At 37.2% G+C, this 19,955-nt stretch overlaps 1 protein-coding gene across 1 annotated transcript in view; it reads left to right on the forward strand.

The window, feature by feature from the left end:
* Positions 1-19,955, forward strand: part of CNTN3 (contactin 3) — a 339,764-nt gene that overhangs the window by 105,865 nt on the left and 213,944 nt on the right. The window contains exon 3 of the mRNA XM_015066053.3: positions 13,933-14,059. Within this exon, the coding sequence (XP_014921539.2) occupies positions 13,933-14,059 (127 nt within the window). The remainder of the gene's footprint in view (positions 1-13,932; positions 14,060-19,955) is intronic.

The following is a 19,955-nucleotide window of genomic DNA, read 5'->3' on the forward strand; positions in this document are numbered from 1 at the left end:
CACCTGTCACTTAAACAGGAGGCAATTTGTTCCTTTTAACTAAAAGGACAGTTGAAAAAAAAAGGAAAGGAGCATGCTCTCTAGTCATTCAGGTAGACCTGAGCCCCAGCTCGGGATGTGTGACCTTGGGAGTCTCTTGCACAGAAGAAACTGCTCTTTTCCTGGACTTACTGCATAGTGATCAAAGGCTCATCATCTGTTTGTGGAAGGTGGTTAGGAAAGAAACCTCAAGGACCAGTTGCGGTGGTGTGTGACGGTGTGGTCACTCATGAATCCATATTCTCTGAACCTGTTACTCGGTTCAGTTTTTTACCTGGACAGCATTATAGGATCTGCTGGTCTGAGAGAGTGAAACGTGAACACCGCTGTTTACATTGGCTCTTGTGACGTATTCATGGTTTCTTACAAGCATGTGAACATTATTTGCTCTTTCAGTCCTACAAGCAAGAAGGGTGATCAAGGTTGCCCTTGGCTGGTCTTAAAGAACCCAGGCTAGTCTGGGGTCACGGGCTGCCCTTCTGACATTGTTTGGCATTGCCCGTTGACATGCAGCCCTACTAAGTTTCAAGTAATATTCAAAGAATATATGAATATTGGGGGTAGTATTTCCCTGTTGCAGATTATTCATGGCAGCATTTCCTATGCCCTCTTGTTCTTAGAATGTATGCAGCAGAGAGGGCAGTCTGTATATGCCCCCCCAGGGAGTTTTCAAGGCAGATAGCAATCTGCAAGTGTTTTCATATCAGCCTTAAGTTTTTGAAGCAGAACTCCTGGATTTTTCATTTCCATATAAGGTTTTCATTAACAAGTGTTGTTTTATAGGTTTTTAAAATACCTTCTGTAATTAAAAAAAAACTTTTTTAACGTTTATTGATTTTTGAGAGACAGAGAGAGACAGAGCACGAGAGGGGGAGGAACAGAGAGAGAGGGAGACACAGAATCTGAAGCAGGTTCCATGCACTGAGCAGTCAGCACAAAGCCCGATGTGGGGCTCGAATCTGCAAACTGTGAGATCACGACCTGGGCTGACGTCGAATGCTTCACTGAGTGAGCCACCTTGGCACCCCACCTTCCATGACTTTTTGAATAGAAAACAGAGCTTTTCATTCTCATGCTGTGAGTGTGTGTACAAATATGAATGACAAATAAACTCAGACATATGTATAAAAAATACACGAAGAGGTCATATACAGAATATATGTATGTGGATAATTATGAAGAAGAGGCTGTTAACCAATGTACTACATGGGTTTCTGAGTACCCATGCATCTTTCAGTTAAGGAATGATATTTACTGTAGCGTATACAATGCCACAAATGCCTTTTTTTTTCTTTTTGCTTGATTACACAGCAAAGCAAATATAAAATACTCGGTGCTGTGGACATTATTCCTATTATGGGAGAAGAGAGAAAATAAACATTCAGCTAATGACAGTATAAAAGGAACTAATGCTTTTTTATTGCCTCCTGGGGTTTTTGAAAGCCCTTTGCTGGTTATTTTGTTAAGTTTCCCATTGATACTACTTTGGCGGGTAATTATTTGGACACAGAAAGGAGGGTAAATACCTGTTAGAGAGTTGTCTCTCCGTGAGAACTGATGTAGTAGGTGTTATAAAAATTTCTTTTTTTTCCATATTCTTTGGAGTTACCACCCCACATAGATTAATAAGGACCTTTTGTCTTAGACATAATACTTGCTGTTATTTGCTCAAACCCGGTAAGTGAACACAGGGGGCAGTGTTCAAAACTACCATGGAGATAAGGACAATTCCATTCCATTTTTCATGCCTTGTAGATAGGACGCTCTAATGAGTGAAGCCATTTATTAGACTAAGTTCTCATAAATTATTGTTCCTCAGTCAGATTAATTAAAAGTTTGATGCAAGGGCTAAGCAAAAATGGGCAATAATATCAAATTCCATTTACTGTACTGCTGCTGCATTTAAAATATTGCTTATCTTTGCATCAAAAACCCTATAATATTGATATCATTCCCATAACTCAGTGGCTCAGAAAGCTTAAATGTTTTGCCGAAAAAGGTAGATGGTAGTATTGAAGGGGGAAAAAAAACATGTCTGTCTCTTTGCAAAGTCACTGTCTCCCCCAGCCCCACCCCTCAGTTAAACATATTCCTTCCTGAAACAGGTGTTGGCAAACTTTCTCGTGCAGTATTCAGGTAGTAAATATTTTGGGCTTTGTGTACCATATGGTCTCTGTCAAAACTATTGTGCTGTTATAATGTGAAAGCAGCCATAGACAGTACATAAATGAGTGAGCATGGCTGTCTTCCAATAAAACTTTATTGATGGACACAAACTTGAATTTCATATAATTTTCATGTGTCATGGAATATTACTCTTTTGATTTGTGGGCCATACAAAAACAGATGGCAGTCGAATTTGGCCTATGGGCATAGTCTATCGACCTCTGTCCTAAAGCATAAATACATTTTTTTAAGATTATTTTTTTATCAAGGACTTATGTTATCATGTGCAAAGTATTTAGCAATGTGCTGTTAGAGAATAAAAAAGGGCACAGGTTCAGAAAAAAAGGAGACAACCTGTGCACAAAATACTAATTATACAGATGCTTTGGGAGAGTTATAATCCAATGCACTAAATTGAATTTCTGATGAAGTGGGATTAATTTTGACTGGAGTATCAAAAGAGACTCTCTGTCTTGAAGGATAGGAGGCAAAGCATTCCAGGAAGAAGAATTGTGTAAATCAATTCAAGATAATTTAGTTGGTAAACAATTATGGGTGAATTCCTTGCTAACAACCTGATATGTCTTACTCCCCGTGGGGCTGCCTTCTGGGAAGACAGAATGCTGCTTTGTGTGGTAGTGCAGTTTGGGATTGCCATGGGAAGAAGCTCTGATTTTTTTCTTAAGGTTAAATTTGACATTATACCTAATACTTTTGGACTTTTAAATGAGGCTATTTCAGAGAAGTGTTTGTGTGTGTGTGTGTGTGTGTGTGTGTGTGTGTGTGTGTGTGTGTTCCTGAACATTTTATGATCTGAGTTTAATAATGTTGCAGGGTAGATTTGGCCCAGGAACCACCCGTGTATAGGTCTGTAAACCAAAATCCCCAAATATATGTAATGAGTTGCATCTGTACATTTCATATAAGTAACGAATCTCAAATTTGAAAAGTCCTCAAAAGACAGTCTTGCTCAGGCCCTCTCTGAAAAGCAAGTGTGTTTTCTAAGTAAACCTCCCGTTCTGAGTTGAAGATACAGAAGTGTGCAGCATGCACAGGCAGCCAACAGGTGACAGATTCAAATCTGAGCATTGCATCCTAACCTTAGGAGATTTAGACAAAAGGAAGAAAGTAAGAGTTGTGTGTCAGTTATGTGAAGTAAATTCATGGTTCGCTTAAACGATTTATCCTGGACCTGAGGATATTTTGCAAAGGGAGTCATTTCATGGGTAAGTAAAATGGGTACAAATGCTGGCCTCTCTTGAAAGTAACTTTAAACAACTTCTTTTTTTTAATGTTTTTAATGTTTATTATTTATTTTTGAGGCAGACAGAGCAAGGGTGAGGGAGGGGCAGAGAGAGAGAGAGAGACAGGGAGACATAGAATCCAAGGCAGGTTCCAGGCTCTGAGCTGTCACCACAGAGATCTACATGGGGCTCAAACTCACAAACTGTGAGATCATGACTTGAGCCGAAGTCAGATGCTTAACTGACTGAGCCACGCAGGCGCCCCCTTTAAGCAACTTCTTTAGAAATCTGAGTAATGAAGCAGCCCATCAAAAGCTCAACTTTTTTTTTTTTAATTTTCATAGCCTAGGCAGCTGTTACATTCAAATAAGTCATTGAAATCCAGAAATGGGGCTTTGCTTCAGCACTCAGAAGTTATATAAGAGATGACTGGTAGAGTATTGCTTTTAGAAGTGCTCTGTATGTGTGGTTTTGCTAAAGCTACTCTTGTGTAGTATCAGTATTTTCAGTATTCAGGAGAGAGTGGATGAATTGTAGGTGGCCAACATCCTGCAAATTTCTCAAACAGAAATAGCCACCTAATGATGACAGGATATTTTTTAAGAGTCATAGATGCAGTCATTCACTTAATATATGAATCTATATTTTTATATGGTGAATTATTGCAGTTGGACACACACATTCCCATAGGAGATAGGGTGTTTGCTTAGAATTATCTTGAGAATGCCAAATTCCTTTTTTATTTGATCAGCATTAACATTTTGTAAATTAAAACAATTTGCAAAGAAGCATAAACACACACATGTTTCTATTCTGACACCGAGTTATCAAGTACAATATGATTGGCATGTTTAGGAGGTAGAAATGTGTGTTGAATATATTCAGTGTCTTCCAAAGTTTAAAAACTGGGATGAGGGAAATGCAATTGAAAAACAAGTCAAGGCAATATATAGGAGGATAGGGATATCATGATGAATAAAGTACACAAAAATCGTGCTAAGAATTCTGAATGGAGAAAGGTTACTAAGTGGCGATACTGAGTAAAAATGAATGAAGGAATTGAGTGATTTTCTTTAGACTTCCTGCATAACTGTGTCTTTTCATACATATTGCCAAATGCTTCTCTAGGATCATGGCACCAAAAATGTATAGAGAGCGTTCATTTTAACTCATCCTCTGCAGCCCTGAGGATCATTTATATTTTGTGTCAGTTATTAAGGAAAGCATAACATAAAAATGAGTTTGATTTTTTTTCTTTACCCAGAGCATTTAATATTCAGTTAGAATTCGGTGACTCTGTAGATGCAAAGTGTCTAGTACAGAGCGTGGTGATCAGTGTCTGTTTTACCTTCAGATGTTGATGTTTGAGACTGTGCATGTGTTTAATAAGTGTATGTAATGAGGGATTTTGCTCCATATTATACAGAACTAAGAAGCGGTGTTTTTCAAAATAACGTAAAATACGTGTTATTTGCCAAGGTTACCAGCAAAGCATAATAGTTTTTGCTCCCCTTTGCAAGACTACAGAGGATTTAGCAGTTCGCAAGATTTAGGGAAGGCCCTCTTGTCATTTTTACATCTTGGGACCACAAATACTCTTTCCATTTTGAAAGTAGACAGTTCATTTCCTTCATTGGCAAAGTTGGTTTCATTCCTAAATGAAGGAAATTAAATAGCTTGCAATCATAACAATTCCCCCCGCCAAATAAATAATCTGGGACCTTGATGGCAAGAGAGGCATGATTCTAGACCAGGGATTATCAAATTGTTATCAAAATCCCAGGGATAGGTGATGACCTTAATATGGAAGCTTATGTCTGGCATTAACAAAAAAAAGGAAAATATTTTAAAGCAGATGGGATGAAATAGAATTGAAAAACATGTTATGATCTAGAATGAAGTAAAGATCACTATTCTTTCAGGAGATTTTTTTTTATCAGTTATATGTATGAGTATGTATACACACATGCTGTGTCTACAATAAATCATGATGAAAAATAAAATTTAGTTGTGGGTAAATGAAAAATTATGAGTAAATTTGAGAAATTATTTAATTATTCAGATGGAGGCAGCACTGAGATTGTCCCCACCTCAACCCCATAGTTCCAGACACAGTTTTGGCAATGGTCTTCCTCTGTCCTGTTTCCCTGCATCTCTATAACTACTGCACAACCCAGCTTAATATCCCTTTGTGGTCTAGAAAGAAAAAAGCAGGATATACACAAACATTTGCAAACACTCAGCTAGCTTCTGCTTACCGAGGTATAGGCCAGAAACGATTATGCTCTAGTCTAATAAATGAGATTACACTGCAAAAATACTACAGAAAGCAATCACCAGCTAGTATTACTTCTTAATAGCTTCTCCATTACAACTGATTTATGATAGAAATTCTTTATTGTGTAGTTATTTTTTTCATAGAAACAACAGCCTTGAACTGGAGTTCAGTTTGAACATTCTCAAATACATGAAGGGAATCATGCCTGAGTCCCATAAAGCCTTGACCCAATCTTTTTGGTAAAGAATAGAAACTACAAATATAATAATCTCTATTAAAACCTTTGAGGGAAGGATGCTAAAAAATGTTTTTAAAGGAGTTGATTAATGAAGTCTTCAATTCAGTGTGATTGGCGAGAACCTTGTGAATTTGCATATGTCAGAGATGGTCCATGAAAATTGGTATAATAGAAAGTGGGGATATAAGTGTTTTTCTTTTCAGACAAATGAGCCATGGATCGTACACTCCTGGATGTATTGTGCACATTGTACACTGCATCTAACAATAGCACTGAACTTTTTGTTTCTCAGGTAGAGTTGCCATTAAACCATCTAGCGAGGACAGTATAACTATGGGCTGAGGATTATGGAAGGATGTCAGGAAGGTTCTAAAGCACTATAAGTAACACTCATATAGAAACAAAACATATTGTATGGAAATCAATTTGACAATAAACTTCATATATTGAAAAAAAAGAAACAAAACATAAATTTAAAGAAACAAAGCCATAAAGCATTATGAAAACATTTAGTATACCAAGAAATTGATTAACTATTTCATTTAGCAGTTCTGACAATTTAGGGAGGGCCCTCCTGTCATTTGTGCTTCTTGGGAGCACGAATACTCTTTCCATTTCGAAAGTAGACAGTTCTTTTCCTTCATTGGCAAATATCAGAAACACAGATATCAAATATAGGCGCTGGCCTAAAAGTATCAAAGTAAAATGTTAGGCACCCTCCAAATAATCCCACATTCTCTTTTTTTACTCAACTATAATACAAATTGAATATTAATCCAGTGAAATAGATCATAACTTTCATCAAAGTATGTGATGGATGTGAAATATTTTAGAATATGAAAATTCTGAAATCCAGATATCTTAACCTTCAACATGACCAGAATGTACATATATGTTAATGAGTATGGACATTCTTCTGGGTTTTTTAGACCAGTTGCAATGAGAGAAAAATGTGGTTTTTGCTAAAGTTTTGTCATGTTTTGAAATAGTTCTGCCACTCCACAGAGAATTTTTTTATTGAACATTTATTTCTAGCACCTATAAAGCTTAAACAGTCCTTTTCAGTTTTTAATTCTCTAATATTGAACACTGCTTCCCATGCAGTTTCTTCATTTCTGTTTACGGACAAAATGTGAAATATAAATTGTGAAAATAATTTAGTAAACCATTAATTTAGCAAATTAAATAATTTTATTGCTTTATATTCATCTCTCCTATGCTCTCATACTCCAGGTGTCTGTTTGCCATACTCCAGCCTTTTTCTTGTAATTTAATTGCTTGATAACATTTCCAGATGTGGGAAATGGATAAATTAGTTATTCCTGGTAAGCTTTTCCTTTTTCGTTTTCATCATAACTCTATTGTATTGGTGTTTCCCTTTTTTTCTAGCATGTCGGTCATAGTACATTCAGCTGCACATGACACAAACCCTTCAGAGGTTTGTTTTTCTAACATTCGATGTTTGGACTTAGGCAGTTCATTTCGGTTCAGGAACTCAGCGATGTGAGGGCTCTGGATTAGCTTTTCTGTGGTATATGTATACTTCCTCTCATGGTGTCTAGATGGCCATAGGGATTCCCAGCATTACATCCTTCCTCACAATTTCCATATCAAAAAGGAAAGGAAGCAAGGTCAGCATTTCTTTCATTTTTGTTTCTTTGTTTCATTTTGTTTTCCTCAAAATCAGGATAGAGACTCTTTCCTAAAAGTTTTTAGCAGATTGTCCCTTATCTTTTGTTATAAGGTTGAATTATGTCCCCCTCAAAATTTGTGTGTCGATGTCCCCAGAACATGACTTTATTTGGACATAGGGTCATTGCAGATGGGATTAGTTAAGATGAGGTTATTAAGGTAGGCCCTAATCTGTCATGACTGGTATCTTTCGAAAAAGGGAAAATTTGGAGCCATAAAGGGAAAATGACCTGAAGGCACAGAGGGAGAAGACAGCCATCTATAAGCCCAGGTGACAGGCTTGAAACAGAATCGTCCCTCATAGCCCTCAGAAGGAGCCAGTCCTGCCCATGCCTTGACTTGAAGTTTCTAGCCTGCAGAACTATGAGACAGTAAATTTCTGTTGTTTAAACAACCAAGGTTGTGGTACTTTGTTGTGGCCAACCTTGCAAACATATGTACCCCTCTTTGGCTGTTACTGGTCTCATACATAGCCCAATCTTCCTTGTCTGCCCTGCTCTCCAGTCAAGAACTACCAAGAGTTCAGGGTACGTAATTTATCTGGTGCTTTCTGTATCTCTGATGAAAGGCAGATTCTGAAGGCAAGGAAATAGAATAGGTAAGAGATGTTGAGTAGACAACCACCATTGTGCCACAGCTAGTTTTTGACATGCTGCATGGGTTAGGCATTCAAATATTTGTTAAAGAAATGAATTATCTTAAGATTGGATTCTGTATCCTCCCTTGACTTGGGAATATAAGTGGAATTTTATTTTTGTCATTTCTGTTTGGTTGGCATTTTCTAGCTTTAAGCCACCAATGCCAAAAAAAAAAAAAAAAAAGATAATGCCCCACTGCTATAAAATGTTTCCATCTTTTATTTGTTTTTTTCCTGTAGAATAGTAGGACCAAGATCTCATTTCATTGGTGACCTATAATTTTTACTTTCTCTGACCCAGGCTAGAGCTCATTCTGTTTGGTTTGGGTGCCTTGTAAGTACATTGGGACTATTCCTTTCTAGCTCCTTGTCTTAAATTCTGCTTTAAATAGTAGGCCTCACTCTAGCTCCCTTTTGGGATTGACCCTCTTCATTTCTAAAGATCTTTCTGTTTTTGCATCATGTAAATATGATATAAATAAGTGAGGGAAAATAGGATATGTTTTCCTTTTTTCTATAGGAATTTCAGAGATAACCTTGTGGTCTTTTAGGAATTTCATTTCTTTTAGTAAAAGTAATCCAACTGCTTGGATCCTTTGTCTATTTCTCTATGTCAGTCTTCATAAAAACTGTATAGAGTATGACTATTAGAATTGATTGGCTGCAGTTTGATCTTTTAGGTGACATTACCTTAGGAACTTATAAAGCTGGTACTTACATTCAAAGGTAGTTACTTCAAGTAGCCTGTGGGTATTTGGGGAAAAAAATAACACCTCGTGATTGGGCTTTTGGACTGATTAGTCCTGTTCGGAAATGTTATATGCCCTTTATTTTAGGCTGTAAACTTAACATGGAGCTTTGGAGCTAGGCTAGCATATCAAAAAAATGCTCCTGTCACAAAAAGTAAAGTTTAGCATCAATCTAAATGTTACATCGAATCCATTTAGCCAGGCAGGAGGCTTCCTTCTGTTCTCAGCCAAGCTTCTTTTTGCTGGTTATGAATATCCATGTGAATTGTCAAGGTTCTGTCCTTTTGAGGATCAAAATTCATTTTTGAAGAAAATGTGGGATAATTTCTTTTAGATGAGCAAAGACTTCAGAACCTATTCCTTTTAAGTTTATATTGCTGCCAAGAGACTACATTATATCCCAAGCAGCTCTCATCACCGGTTTCATTCTGGTGAAGCAAGACTGAGTGGCCTTTGTCTCTTTTCAGAGTATGAAACATGGACTGACCTGTCATGTTTGATTATGAATTTGTACTTACATTTTAGGAAGCTTTCAAATGCCTGCTAATGGTCTAAAAAGCCTTTAGGAGCCTTAAATTTCAGAAATGGTGGGTGTGCACCTCACAGGCTGGGAGCCCCAGTGTTAGCAGAAAATATTGAAGTTGAAAAAGCAAGCTGATGGTTCGTTTTTGTCTTTGACCATATTTAGAACTGTGTGGTTTACTGGGAAGGGAAGCGCACCCAGAACATGAGCACTAGGGTCTGATCACAGTCTCTCACAAAACAAAACAAGACAAAACAAAACAAAACAAACCTGTGTTGCCACGGTTAGGTTGTCTAATCACCCTGTGCCTCATTTTCTGCTGGAGAGACCAAACAACTATAAGGTGAGAACATAATCTCTGAAATTAAAATCTCAGCTTTGTCAATCACTAGCTATAAAAAAGCATCTGCCTTAGGGACACCTCAGTGGCCCAGTCAGTTAAGTGTCCAACTTCAGCTCAGGTCATGGTTCTTGGGTTCGAGCCCCATGGCGGGCTCGATGCTGACAGCTCAGAGCCTGGAGCCTGCTTCAGATTCTGTGTCTCCCTCTCTCACTCTGCCCCTCCCTGTTCATACACACACACACACACACACACGCGCCCACACATACACGCTCTCTCTCTCTCTCTCTATCTCTCTCTCTCTCTCTCTCTCAAAAACAAATAAAATTAAAAAAAAATAAAAAGTATCTGCTTTATAGAGAGTTATTGTGAGAATTCCTTCATTCATCTTATTTATTCAACAGATTGATAGGGAATATCTCCCATGTTATAGGAGTTGGGGATAGAGCAAAGGATTAGACCCAAATAGCAAGCACATATGCGAACATGTATGATGTTCACATATAGTGAGATACAGCAAGATGTGCTTTGATACCTCTGTGAAAGGTGGAAGTGAGAGGTGGGTGGATGGACAGTCACATGTAAGCTGAGAAGAGTTCTGAATGACAAAAGGAAATCAGACACAAGAGTAACAAGGGAGGTGGTGGCTCAGCCCAATATGACAGCAGTCATCATTGTCTCAGAGGCAGAGACAAGACATTGGTGGCACAGGGTGCCGGTATGGCTGGACCTCATAGCACAGGAGATGGGGTCAAAGGTAGCCTGGGAATAAGAGAAGCAAGGCTTATACTTTCCTTAGTACAGGGCCTGGCACATAAATATTAGCAAATTAGCTATTATGATCATTTTCCCAAAAGGGTCTCAGAATTAAAAGTTTTCTAGTTATTTAACACCTTCATTTAAAATTAATAAGGGTCTCTAGAGAAGAATTAGATCACCATTTTGGGATATGACTTATGTTAGAAGGTGATTGGATTGCATATTTGGGTTTTCATTGTGGCCACTTATAGGAAATTATTAAAAACATCTCTTTTTATCTTTTTCATGGAAATCATCCCTTTCTTATCTCGAGCTAATTTTCCTTCTGTCAGCTTCTCTCCCCAATTTACCTGGAATTTTTAAATCTACACCATTATGTTGCTATAGTATTGTTGTCAAGTGCTACATATGTTAAAGTTTTTCAGAAAAATAATGCAATCCCATATCCTAAGTGAAATAAAGTGGCCACTCAAAGTAAATCAAGAGCTGTTCCACCAGAAAAAAAAATGTTATGAAAAATCCACATTTGTAAATACTTACAAATAGGCATTAGAATTAGTTTCAGCTTCCCAAGACCATAAATTTGATTAATGAAGCTGATTATTTATTTATTTATTTAGTTAGTTATTTAGTTAGTTAGTTAGTTATAGTTTTATTTTTATTTATTTTTATGCAATAAACTTACTTGGGGGAAAAATTTAAGAAAATCACAACATTGGATCTTTTGGATTAGGGGCATTAGTAGCTATTTCAAAATCCATTTCTTCTGAAAGTTCTCCTTTTCCACAAAGAAAAGTAAGATTTTCTACCTTGTGTGATTTTCCCCTCAGAGGTAAATAAAGACTGGGGACTAGAAAGTGTAGCAAGCTGCCTTTTTTTAATGTTAATTTTATTTTTAAGAGTGAGAGAGAAGTGTGAGGAGGGAGGGGCAGAAAGAGAAAGATAATCTGAAGTGGGCTCTGTGCTGACAGTAGAGAGCTTGATGTGGGGCTCGAACTCACAAACCTTGAGATCATGACCTGAGTTGAACTCCAAGCCTAACCAACTAAGCCACTCAAGTACCCCAAGCAAGCTGCTTTATTAAGGTGTGGTAGGTAGTATTAAGGGTTAATGGCATGTTGATTTTGCAGGGGAAAGGTGTTCAGAGTTAGCAGACTTTGAGGTTTGAGTGCACAGTCCCTAGACTACCTGCATTTCTAACACCAGCTGCAAGTTCTGGCTTTGATAATTTGCTAGGACTGACAGACATCACTGAAAGCTATTATATTGATAATTCTGGCTTATTTTAGGGAAAGGATACACGCTAAAATCAGGCAAATGAAGAGACACATCAGACAGTGTCTAGCACGACCCCAAATGCTAAGCTTTTGGTGTCCTCAGGATAAGTAAACCTCCTGACATTGATGTGTGGTAATACACAAGGACTATTGCCACCCAGGGAACCTTGCCAAGCCTCAGTGTCCAGAGTTTTTACTGGGGCTTCATTACATAGTTAGGACTGATGAAGGCACATGCAGTGAGCTCAGTTGCTCAAGTTAGATCATACCCTGTGAATCAAATCTTCTACCTACAATTACACGGTTGATCTTTGTGATGTCGCCAGTCCCCATCCAAGACTATCAGTATGACTGGTCCCACTCTCAGATGTAATGTGGCCATCACCACCGTAAACAAAAGCGTTTCTATCATGTATGACATTGGTTACCTGCCAGAAGCTGAGAGCAATAGCCAGATGAAGGGCAAGGCTACATTCTTGGAGCAGAAGGCAACAGGCATCACTGCCTGGATTCTGAAATCAGGTGTTCTAGAGTATGTACATTCTGAAATGCAGTGTGTGAACTTGCCCCTCACTCCTGGCCACTTTTGGGCCCAGTGCTCCTCTTCTGTTCATTGGAAATCATTATCTCTGTGAAGATTAAAGAACATGTAATGGCCACATAGGATTCACACACTGGCTTTCGCTACTGCTGTTTTCATCATGTCAATGATTATTTACAGTATTATTTTATTATCTTCATAATTATGGTAAATATTTCTTAGGAATGCTGTTCCTACTTGAAGTAGCCAAAATATAAGTTCATAGTTTCTGGACATTTTTTCCAATTTGTTTTCTTTGTCTGACTACTCATGGGCTCTCTTTGTCTCTCGGTTTATGCATTCTTTGCTTCAGCAGGAATTCTTCCAATTTTACTGAGCTTTCCAAGATAGGAGAATGAAGAGTTTTCTTTTCTTTTTCCTATGGATTCATTTGTTTTCAGAAATGCACTGGTGATGATTGTACAACTAAAGTAGCATAAGCATTTGTTGATGGCGTTATCTCGTTTCTTTTTAAATTCATAGCACAAAGACAGATGTGTGTGTGTGTGTGTGTCTGTGTGTGTCTGTGTGTGTGTGTGTAAATTCACAGAAAGTACTCAGATTGTCTTAACTAAAGTAGAAAACCTTTTAAAAGATACTTGCTTAGGGTTGTAACCTTCTTTTAAATTGGCTGGTAATAAAATGGAAATACCACCAAATGTTGAGTATTGGAGGTCAAAACAGAAAAATAATATCGTCAACATTCGGATTTGTATGTATGGCAGATTTTATGAGAAAGATCATACTCAACTATTCAACTTATTTTGAACACAACTTTCATTTTATAAAGACCCTTATGACAAAAAGAGCCCCTGTAATAGGATATGCATCAGTGAAAAGTTAGGTAGAGTTTATAATATTAAAAGTAATTACTAGAGGGGTGTCTAGGTGGCTCAGTGGATTGAGCATCCAACTCTTGATTTCAGCTCAGGTCACGATCTCACAGTTTGTGGGATCAAGCCCCACGTCAGGCTCTGCACTGACAGCTTAGGGCTTGCCTGCCATTCTCTGTCTCCCTTGCTCTCTGCCCGACCCTCGCCCCCCACGCCCGCTCATGCATGTGTGCGTGTACACTCTCTCTCTCAAAAGTAAATAAACTTTAAAAAATATATTTAAAAAGATTAAGTAATTAGTACAGGCTTATTTATGCTTTTAAGGTTTTGTTAATATAGCAGTGGTTTTCATACTAATGTTCATTCTGTCATACATGTTATTAGGCTGTTAACGGTGTAACTGAGCCTCATTGACAAAGCAATACCTGCAGAGCACGTATTGTAGACCAGGGAAGCAATCCCTGCTTTTTCTTCATTTGCTTTAAAGAGCAGATACTGGTTGCTTATTTTTCTTCTTCAGTTCTAGAATACCTTTTCCTTATTATGATTGCTTTTTGGATGTCTCCCACCCCTACAGGTGAGCTTCTCTTACAAGGTCCAGTGTTCATCAGAGAGCCCAGCAACAGCATTTTCCCTGTTGGTTCAGAGGATAAAAAAATAACTTTAAATTGTGAAGCAAGAGGCAACCCTTCACCTCATTACAGGTACAGTGGAAAGTTTGCAAATCCAAATTAAGAAATAACAGTGTGGCCATTGTGATTTGGGGTTTTTTTTTGCTTCAATATATGTATGGCATCCGTAAGAAATAATACACGAAACTGCAGTTGTATGCTATGTTCAGCAGTTCTGATACATAAACATTGGATCCATACTGTATATATTTGATTCATTATTCACTTTACAATGAGATTCCTTGTTTTAAAAAAGACGTAGAAGAATATCTTAAATAAACAATGCATTTTCACTGATTTATAGTGCAATTTAATTTATAAATTCATTAGTTTACGTGCACTCGTTGGGAACATATCCAAGGTGGGGATAAAATCAAGTGTTTCAAAGGTAGTTAGAAGTCATAGTTTTTAAAAAAGTTACTTTTTGGCTATTTGTACTTCTTTCTTTACCATTTTACCGACCATGTGTGTGAAGGTTTTACTAAGTATAGGGGAATAAAGTACATTCTTACTAAAGTTATTTTCATTATTCTAAAAGAGAAATTATATTAGTTTAGTAGATTTTTTTTCATGTAAGAGTATGTATTTTTCAGATTACATGAATAATACTTGTTCACTGAAAACCATCAAACATCACAGAAAGGTATAAGGGAAAAAAGTCTGAATTCCCATCCGCTTAAGATAAAAATATTAATATTTGGAGGTTGATGGTGGATGATTTGGATGGGATGGGTATTTACTTTTTTTAAAAAATCACAAGATTAACTATTTTTACTGTTATGTGTGCTTAGGTGACCCAATTTAATGAAGAAATGAATTATTTATAAACAGCATATGCTGCTTTCATATAAGTGGCAATGAGAAAGTGCTCGAGGCACCTTGAGAACAACATGCTCTTTTGAATACTGTGAGCATTTGTCTCGAAAACTCTGTTTATAATATTAGTTTCTTGGCAAAACCTCCTCTGTAATCTGCAGAACAAGCATACTTCAGCCTGTGTTAATAAAATTCTAAGTGGTAAGAGTACTAATGCAGACCTTATAGAACTTCTGTTGTTTTCTTAATCCATGTAAATAATAGAAGCCAACATTCATTGTTCAATTGGGTCAGCATCGGGTTAGAAGGTAGACCTTTGTATTTTTACATCTGGAAGTAATCTAAGTCAGTCTCTTTCAATAATATTCAAAGATATATTTATTGAGCACCTGCTGTGTACTTTCAACAGAATACACAATGATTCCAGATTACTGGTCAGAATTGACAGAGGTGCTAAAAAGTTTTCTCTCTGCCTCTTCCTCACTCTGTAGAAATAAGAAAAGTATAACATAAAGTTAAAAAAATACAAGAATCTGTATTTTATGAGTTAGTTCAATTAATCAAACTTGAGCACATGTAACATCTGAAAATATTTTCTTCTTTGGGAGAAAGATGAATACATCAACTTTAATAAAAGACGTTATCCTAGAAACATTTTTTTTGCCAGCATTTTCATTCATCTATTCATTTCTCCCTGAAACAGAAGATTATCCTTTTAGATATGACTGTAATATGATAAAGAATCCATATGAATGACTCATCTGTGGGCTGTTTCTCTGTTGTCAGTGAAGTTGTATTCCTAGCATTTATCTTATGAATAATTTGATGATAAATGTGTTCAGGGGAAAAAGATTTAGTCAGACAAGAGTGTTTTTCTAAATTAACAGTTTAATTGTATTTGTAAACTTTTATCAAATAGCAAGAAGTCTTGAGGTCAGAAATCCAGAAATAGCCTGTTGTTGCGTTAATTTCTTTATATATCAGGTATTTATTGTAATGCCAGAGAGTGTCTTTAAACATACTGATGCCATGTGTAAAATGTTGATGAAGAGGTCCTGCCATTTACACAGTGCCTCTTAGGTTTTATGCTGTGGCCTGGGATATGGTGTGTTCCAATTTAAGCAGAATCTGTACCTGAGACCAGGAGATATGCGACTTAAATTGATCCATCAGTTTTGTGTCTGACAAATGAAGAAATTTAACATGGTAGATATGGTCCTAAAATACTTGGTTTGTAGCCAGATTGAGCAGACACTTTCATTATAGCTCTAAAGATTCTCTAAAGTTAAGACTTGTAACCAGTATAAAATTCCACTTAAACTGAAGGTTTATAGTCACTAGAAGTCGAGACCTTGAAAAAAAGCATAAGGGAACCTCTTTACATTGTGAAAATACAAGGCTTTCCTGTAACAACAACTCCCCGTTATTCATGTTATCTGTGTAAGACGTTATGCCGAAGGAATAAATGGGAGTATACAACCCTGTAGGCTGTAATTATGACCTTATCTACTTAGGCAACACCTTCAGTTATGGCCTGATTTTTTTCTCCTATCTTTTGACTTTAATAATCAATCATGGAATAGTTTGTAGAATTCTTTAAATATTTCAGGAGAAAATATGCTTGCTTGTTCTTATTTTTTAACTATCCTTTAGAAACTACAGATAAATGGTATAAATATGGAAAAGCACTGAAGTTGGGGATTTGCTTTTTGACATGACATCAGAGAAAGGATATATTTTTATAAGGGTTTATAAGGATAAGCAGTTAGATAGATAGATGGATATCAAGGGGAAAATCAGTGGTTCATGTGAAATTTACAAGTTGAAGACAAATCCAACCCTGTTTCCCAAGATTTGAAATAAAGTTTAAGAGTCTGAAAAAGAATACCCTTTGAAAGCCCACAGCCTATCTTGTAGACTGGGGCAAATTTGTCTGATGAGAGATATTTTCTTGGTTCTCCCATTGGGTAAAAAGAACTCTTAATTGGCCATATTAGATATCCAAAAGTTCAGAAATTCTCAAGAGAAATTACTTGTGTTAGGGTTTAATTGAGAATTTTATTCTTCTCCCCACCCCATCTCCCCACCTAAGCCCCAAAGCCTATATTTAAAGGTTAATTAGTATTTATTCTCATTGTAATTGCTGATGATGACAGAAGAGATTACCCTGAGGGAGTATTAGTAACTTTTTTAAGTGGGAGGGATTTTCCGACTTTTTGTAGGGTTATAAATGCCCATTATTTCACAATTTGCTCACATGGAAGACCCCAGCTAACTCACTTCTACTGATGCCATTCAGCCTTTAAAGGAACCACATGTTTGAGACAGACTGGGGCAAAATATGTAGATACCTAATGGCGACCAGGCAGGTAAAAAGCTCAAAGAGGTGGATGTGCCTTGAGAACATATAGAGACATTGAGTAATGACTGGAAACTATCCAACATTCAGCCACAAGCCTATTGAATGGTGACAACTGCTTCTCAGCACTAGCCAGTGATTACCATCCAGGAATCCTGGTCCAGTACAACAAAAGCTTTTCAAGAGATGTTTTAAAATTCAGGTGTTTTCTCTTTGGAATCTCTTGTAATGTAGGCCAAAGAAAATAAGTCTTAAAGTGAAATGTGGCCCACGTGGGTTTTATGTTTTCAACATTTATTCTGGCTTGAGACTTACGAGTTGTGTTGTCCAATGTGGTAGCCAGTGGCCAAAAGTTGACCCGGGAGATTTAAATCAGTTACGTTAAAAATGTATTTCCTCAGTCAGAGCAGCTTTATTTCAAGTGCTGAGTAGACATGTGGGGCTAATAGTTACTGTATTGGAAGGAACCAAAGACCATTTTTATGCTTCCATAAAGTTCTGTTGGATGGCTCTCCTCTAGACTGATCCTTGAATACACAGCTTTTCTGTTTTTTTGTTCTCCCAAAAAGGAAGTAACCACAACCTTATTGTCTTCCAGCTCTATATAATAAGTAAACTATGTTAATAAAGTACACTGTGAACAATATTGGATATACAAGTTATATGGACTAAGTATCTTTGCAAAATATCATCTCCCCTGGCCACGGTTTCTCCCTTTTAGGTATGGTTCCCTGTATTGGAATTTACTGAAAATCAACTAAATGCATTCAGTTTAAGGTAGAAGAGGAAAATAAGAGCGACTAATTGCTGCTCACCATTTATTGAAAGAGTAAACTGTAAGGAAGAAAAATCTGAGTTTTCTCGTTGCCCATATATACACAGTCACACACACACACATATGTACACACACACCACGTATTACTGTACATGGTACCACATGTAGTAATACATATGGCTCCATATATGTACTACATTTGTATGCACTATATATGCTATATATATTCTACATGTAGAGCATGTATAATATTTTGATTGTATGCACTTTTTCCCTTACATTATCTTGTTGCCATGTAAGATCTGATGTCACTGTTATTTCACTTTTATGCTGCAAGACAAATAAGTGTTTTTGTTCCTCTAAGTTCTTTTGGCCTGGGGCTCCTGGGTGGCAGCATAGCCACTGGTTGAGCATCCAACTTTGGCTCAGGTCATGATCTTGCGGTTCATGAGTTCGAGCCCTGCATCGGGCTCTGGGCCAACAGCTCAGAGCCTGGAGCCTGCTTCAGATTCCGAGTTCCTCCTCTCTGCCCCACCCCTGCTTGTGCTGTGTCTGTCTCTGTCTTTCAAAAATGAATAAACATAAAAAAATTTTCTTTTAATAAAAAATAAATTCTCTTGGCCCTTCGGGAGACAAAATCCTTTCTGCTGGATTAGTAGGCCTGATTCTCTGTGTTTATCTTCATGCTCAACAACTTTTAGCATCCCGACTTCTCCAGCTGATCAGTTCTGGTGCCCACACCCACAGTCAGCTGTATGAGCAATGACATGTTCACATGGTTGGCATGATTGCTAACCATTAAAGAGTAAAGAATATCTATAGTGCCGGAGGGAAGTAGAGGTAGACAGCATCTCTTACAGAGCATTTTAAACTTGGCTATGTTACTACCTCTCTCATGAAGCCTTCTTAATATCCGCTATACTGGGGTCCATGCTCCAATGATATAGTGCCCATTTTACTCCATACCTACTTGCATGATAAAACTTACCAAAATGAAATGTGTGATTGTCTTGGTAGGATGTAACCCCCTTAAAGGTGAAGATGGTTTGTTCTTCACCCTCACCTTCCAAATGCCTAGCAAATAGTGCATGCTGAATTGGAGCATGAAAAAAAAAAAAATAGAATGAAGTTAATGGGGGAAAACAAAGCAAATTTGGGATTAGGTCATGTTTAGGAGTCAAGAATGTCATGAAGGATCAGACGGTTAGAAGTGGTCAATAGTACATTTTAGAGCGTATTCTTAAGTGTGGATCAGTTCCTTTTTTGGGCTCCATTTTAAGACACATCGCCTATGAGGTGACAAAGCTGATTGCATGGAACACAAAGCTTACTTATATCCTCCCCTTAGCAGCTGGAAAAAGAAGGCATCCTTCCTACTAGTGTCATCAAAAGTTCTGAATAGTGTCAGAAAAAAGCATGACATTTAAAAACTGCTAATAGTGTGAGCAATCAATATCCAAGAAAAATGTAGAAGTTAGATTTTAGATGTTACAGTCAGAATTATAAAAAATAATTCACATCACAATTGGTGCTGTTCTTTCTTGTGTGTTTGCAGTGGAGTGAAAAGGCAGGATAACACATAAGGACCAAAGCCAGGTTAAGTCAGTTGGGTCACATTCATATTCTTAACTAAGCACTGAGGCCAAGACAAGGATTGTTCTGAGTGGTCAGGTCAAGTCATGTGAGGAGTGGCCTCTTCAAAGGGAGTGAGGGAGCACTGCTACCAGAAAAAAGCAAAAACAGGTACAGAGAAAGCAGGAATGGCAAGCCTCTTTTATTATTCTTGTACCAGTAATTTTAGGGCAATCAGTGATCAATCTGAATGAGGCTATAGCTATGTAAACTAAACAGTTGCTTTTAATCCCAGTGTTTTTTTCTTAAATATGTATGTTTAAAATTTATCTATGAGTGAGAAGAAATGGAAATCTATGTCATAAGACACATCTTAAAAACTTAATTTTTAAAAAACACAGCATTGC

The sequence above is a fragment of the Acinonyx jubatus genome, chromosome A2 (genome assembly GCF_027475565.1).
Source record: "Acinonyx jubatus isolate Ajub_Pintada_27869175 chromosome A2, VMU_Ajub_asm_v1.0, whole genome shotgun sequence".
Lineage (NCBI taxonomy): Eukaryota > Metazoa > Chordata > Mammalia > Carnivora > Felidae > Acinonyx > Acinonyx jubatus.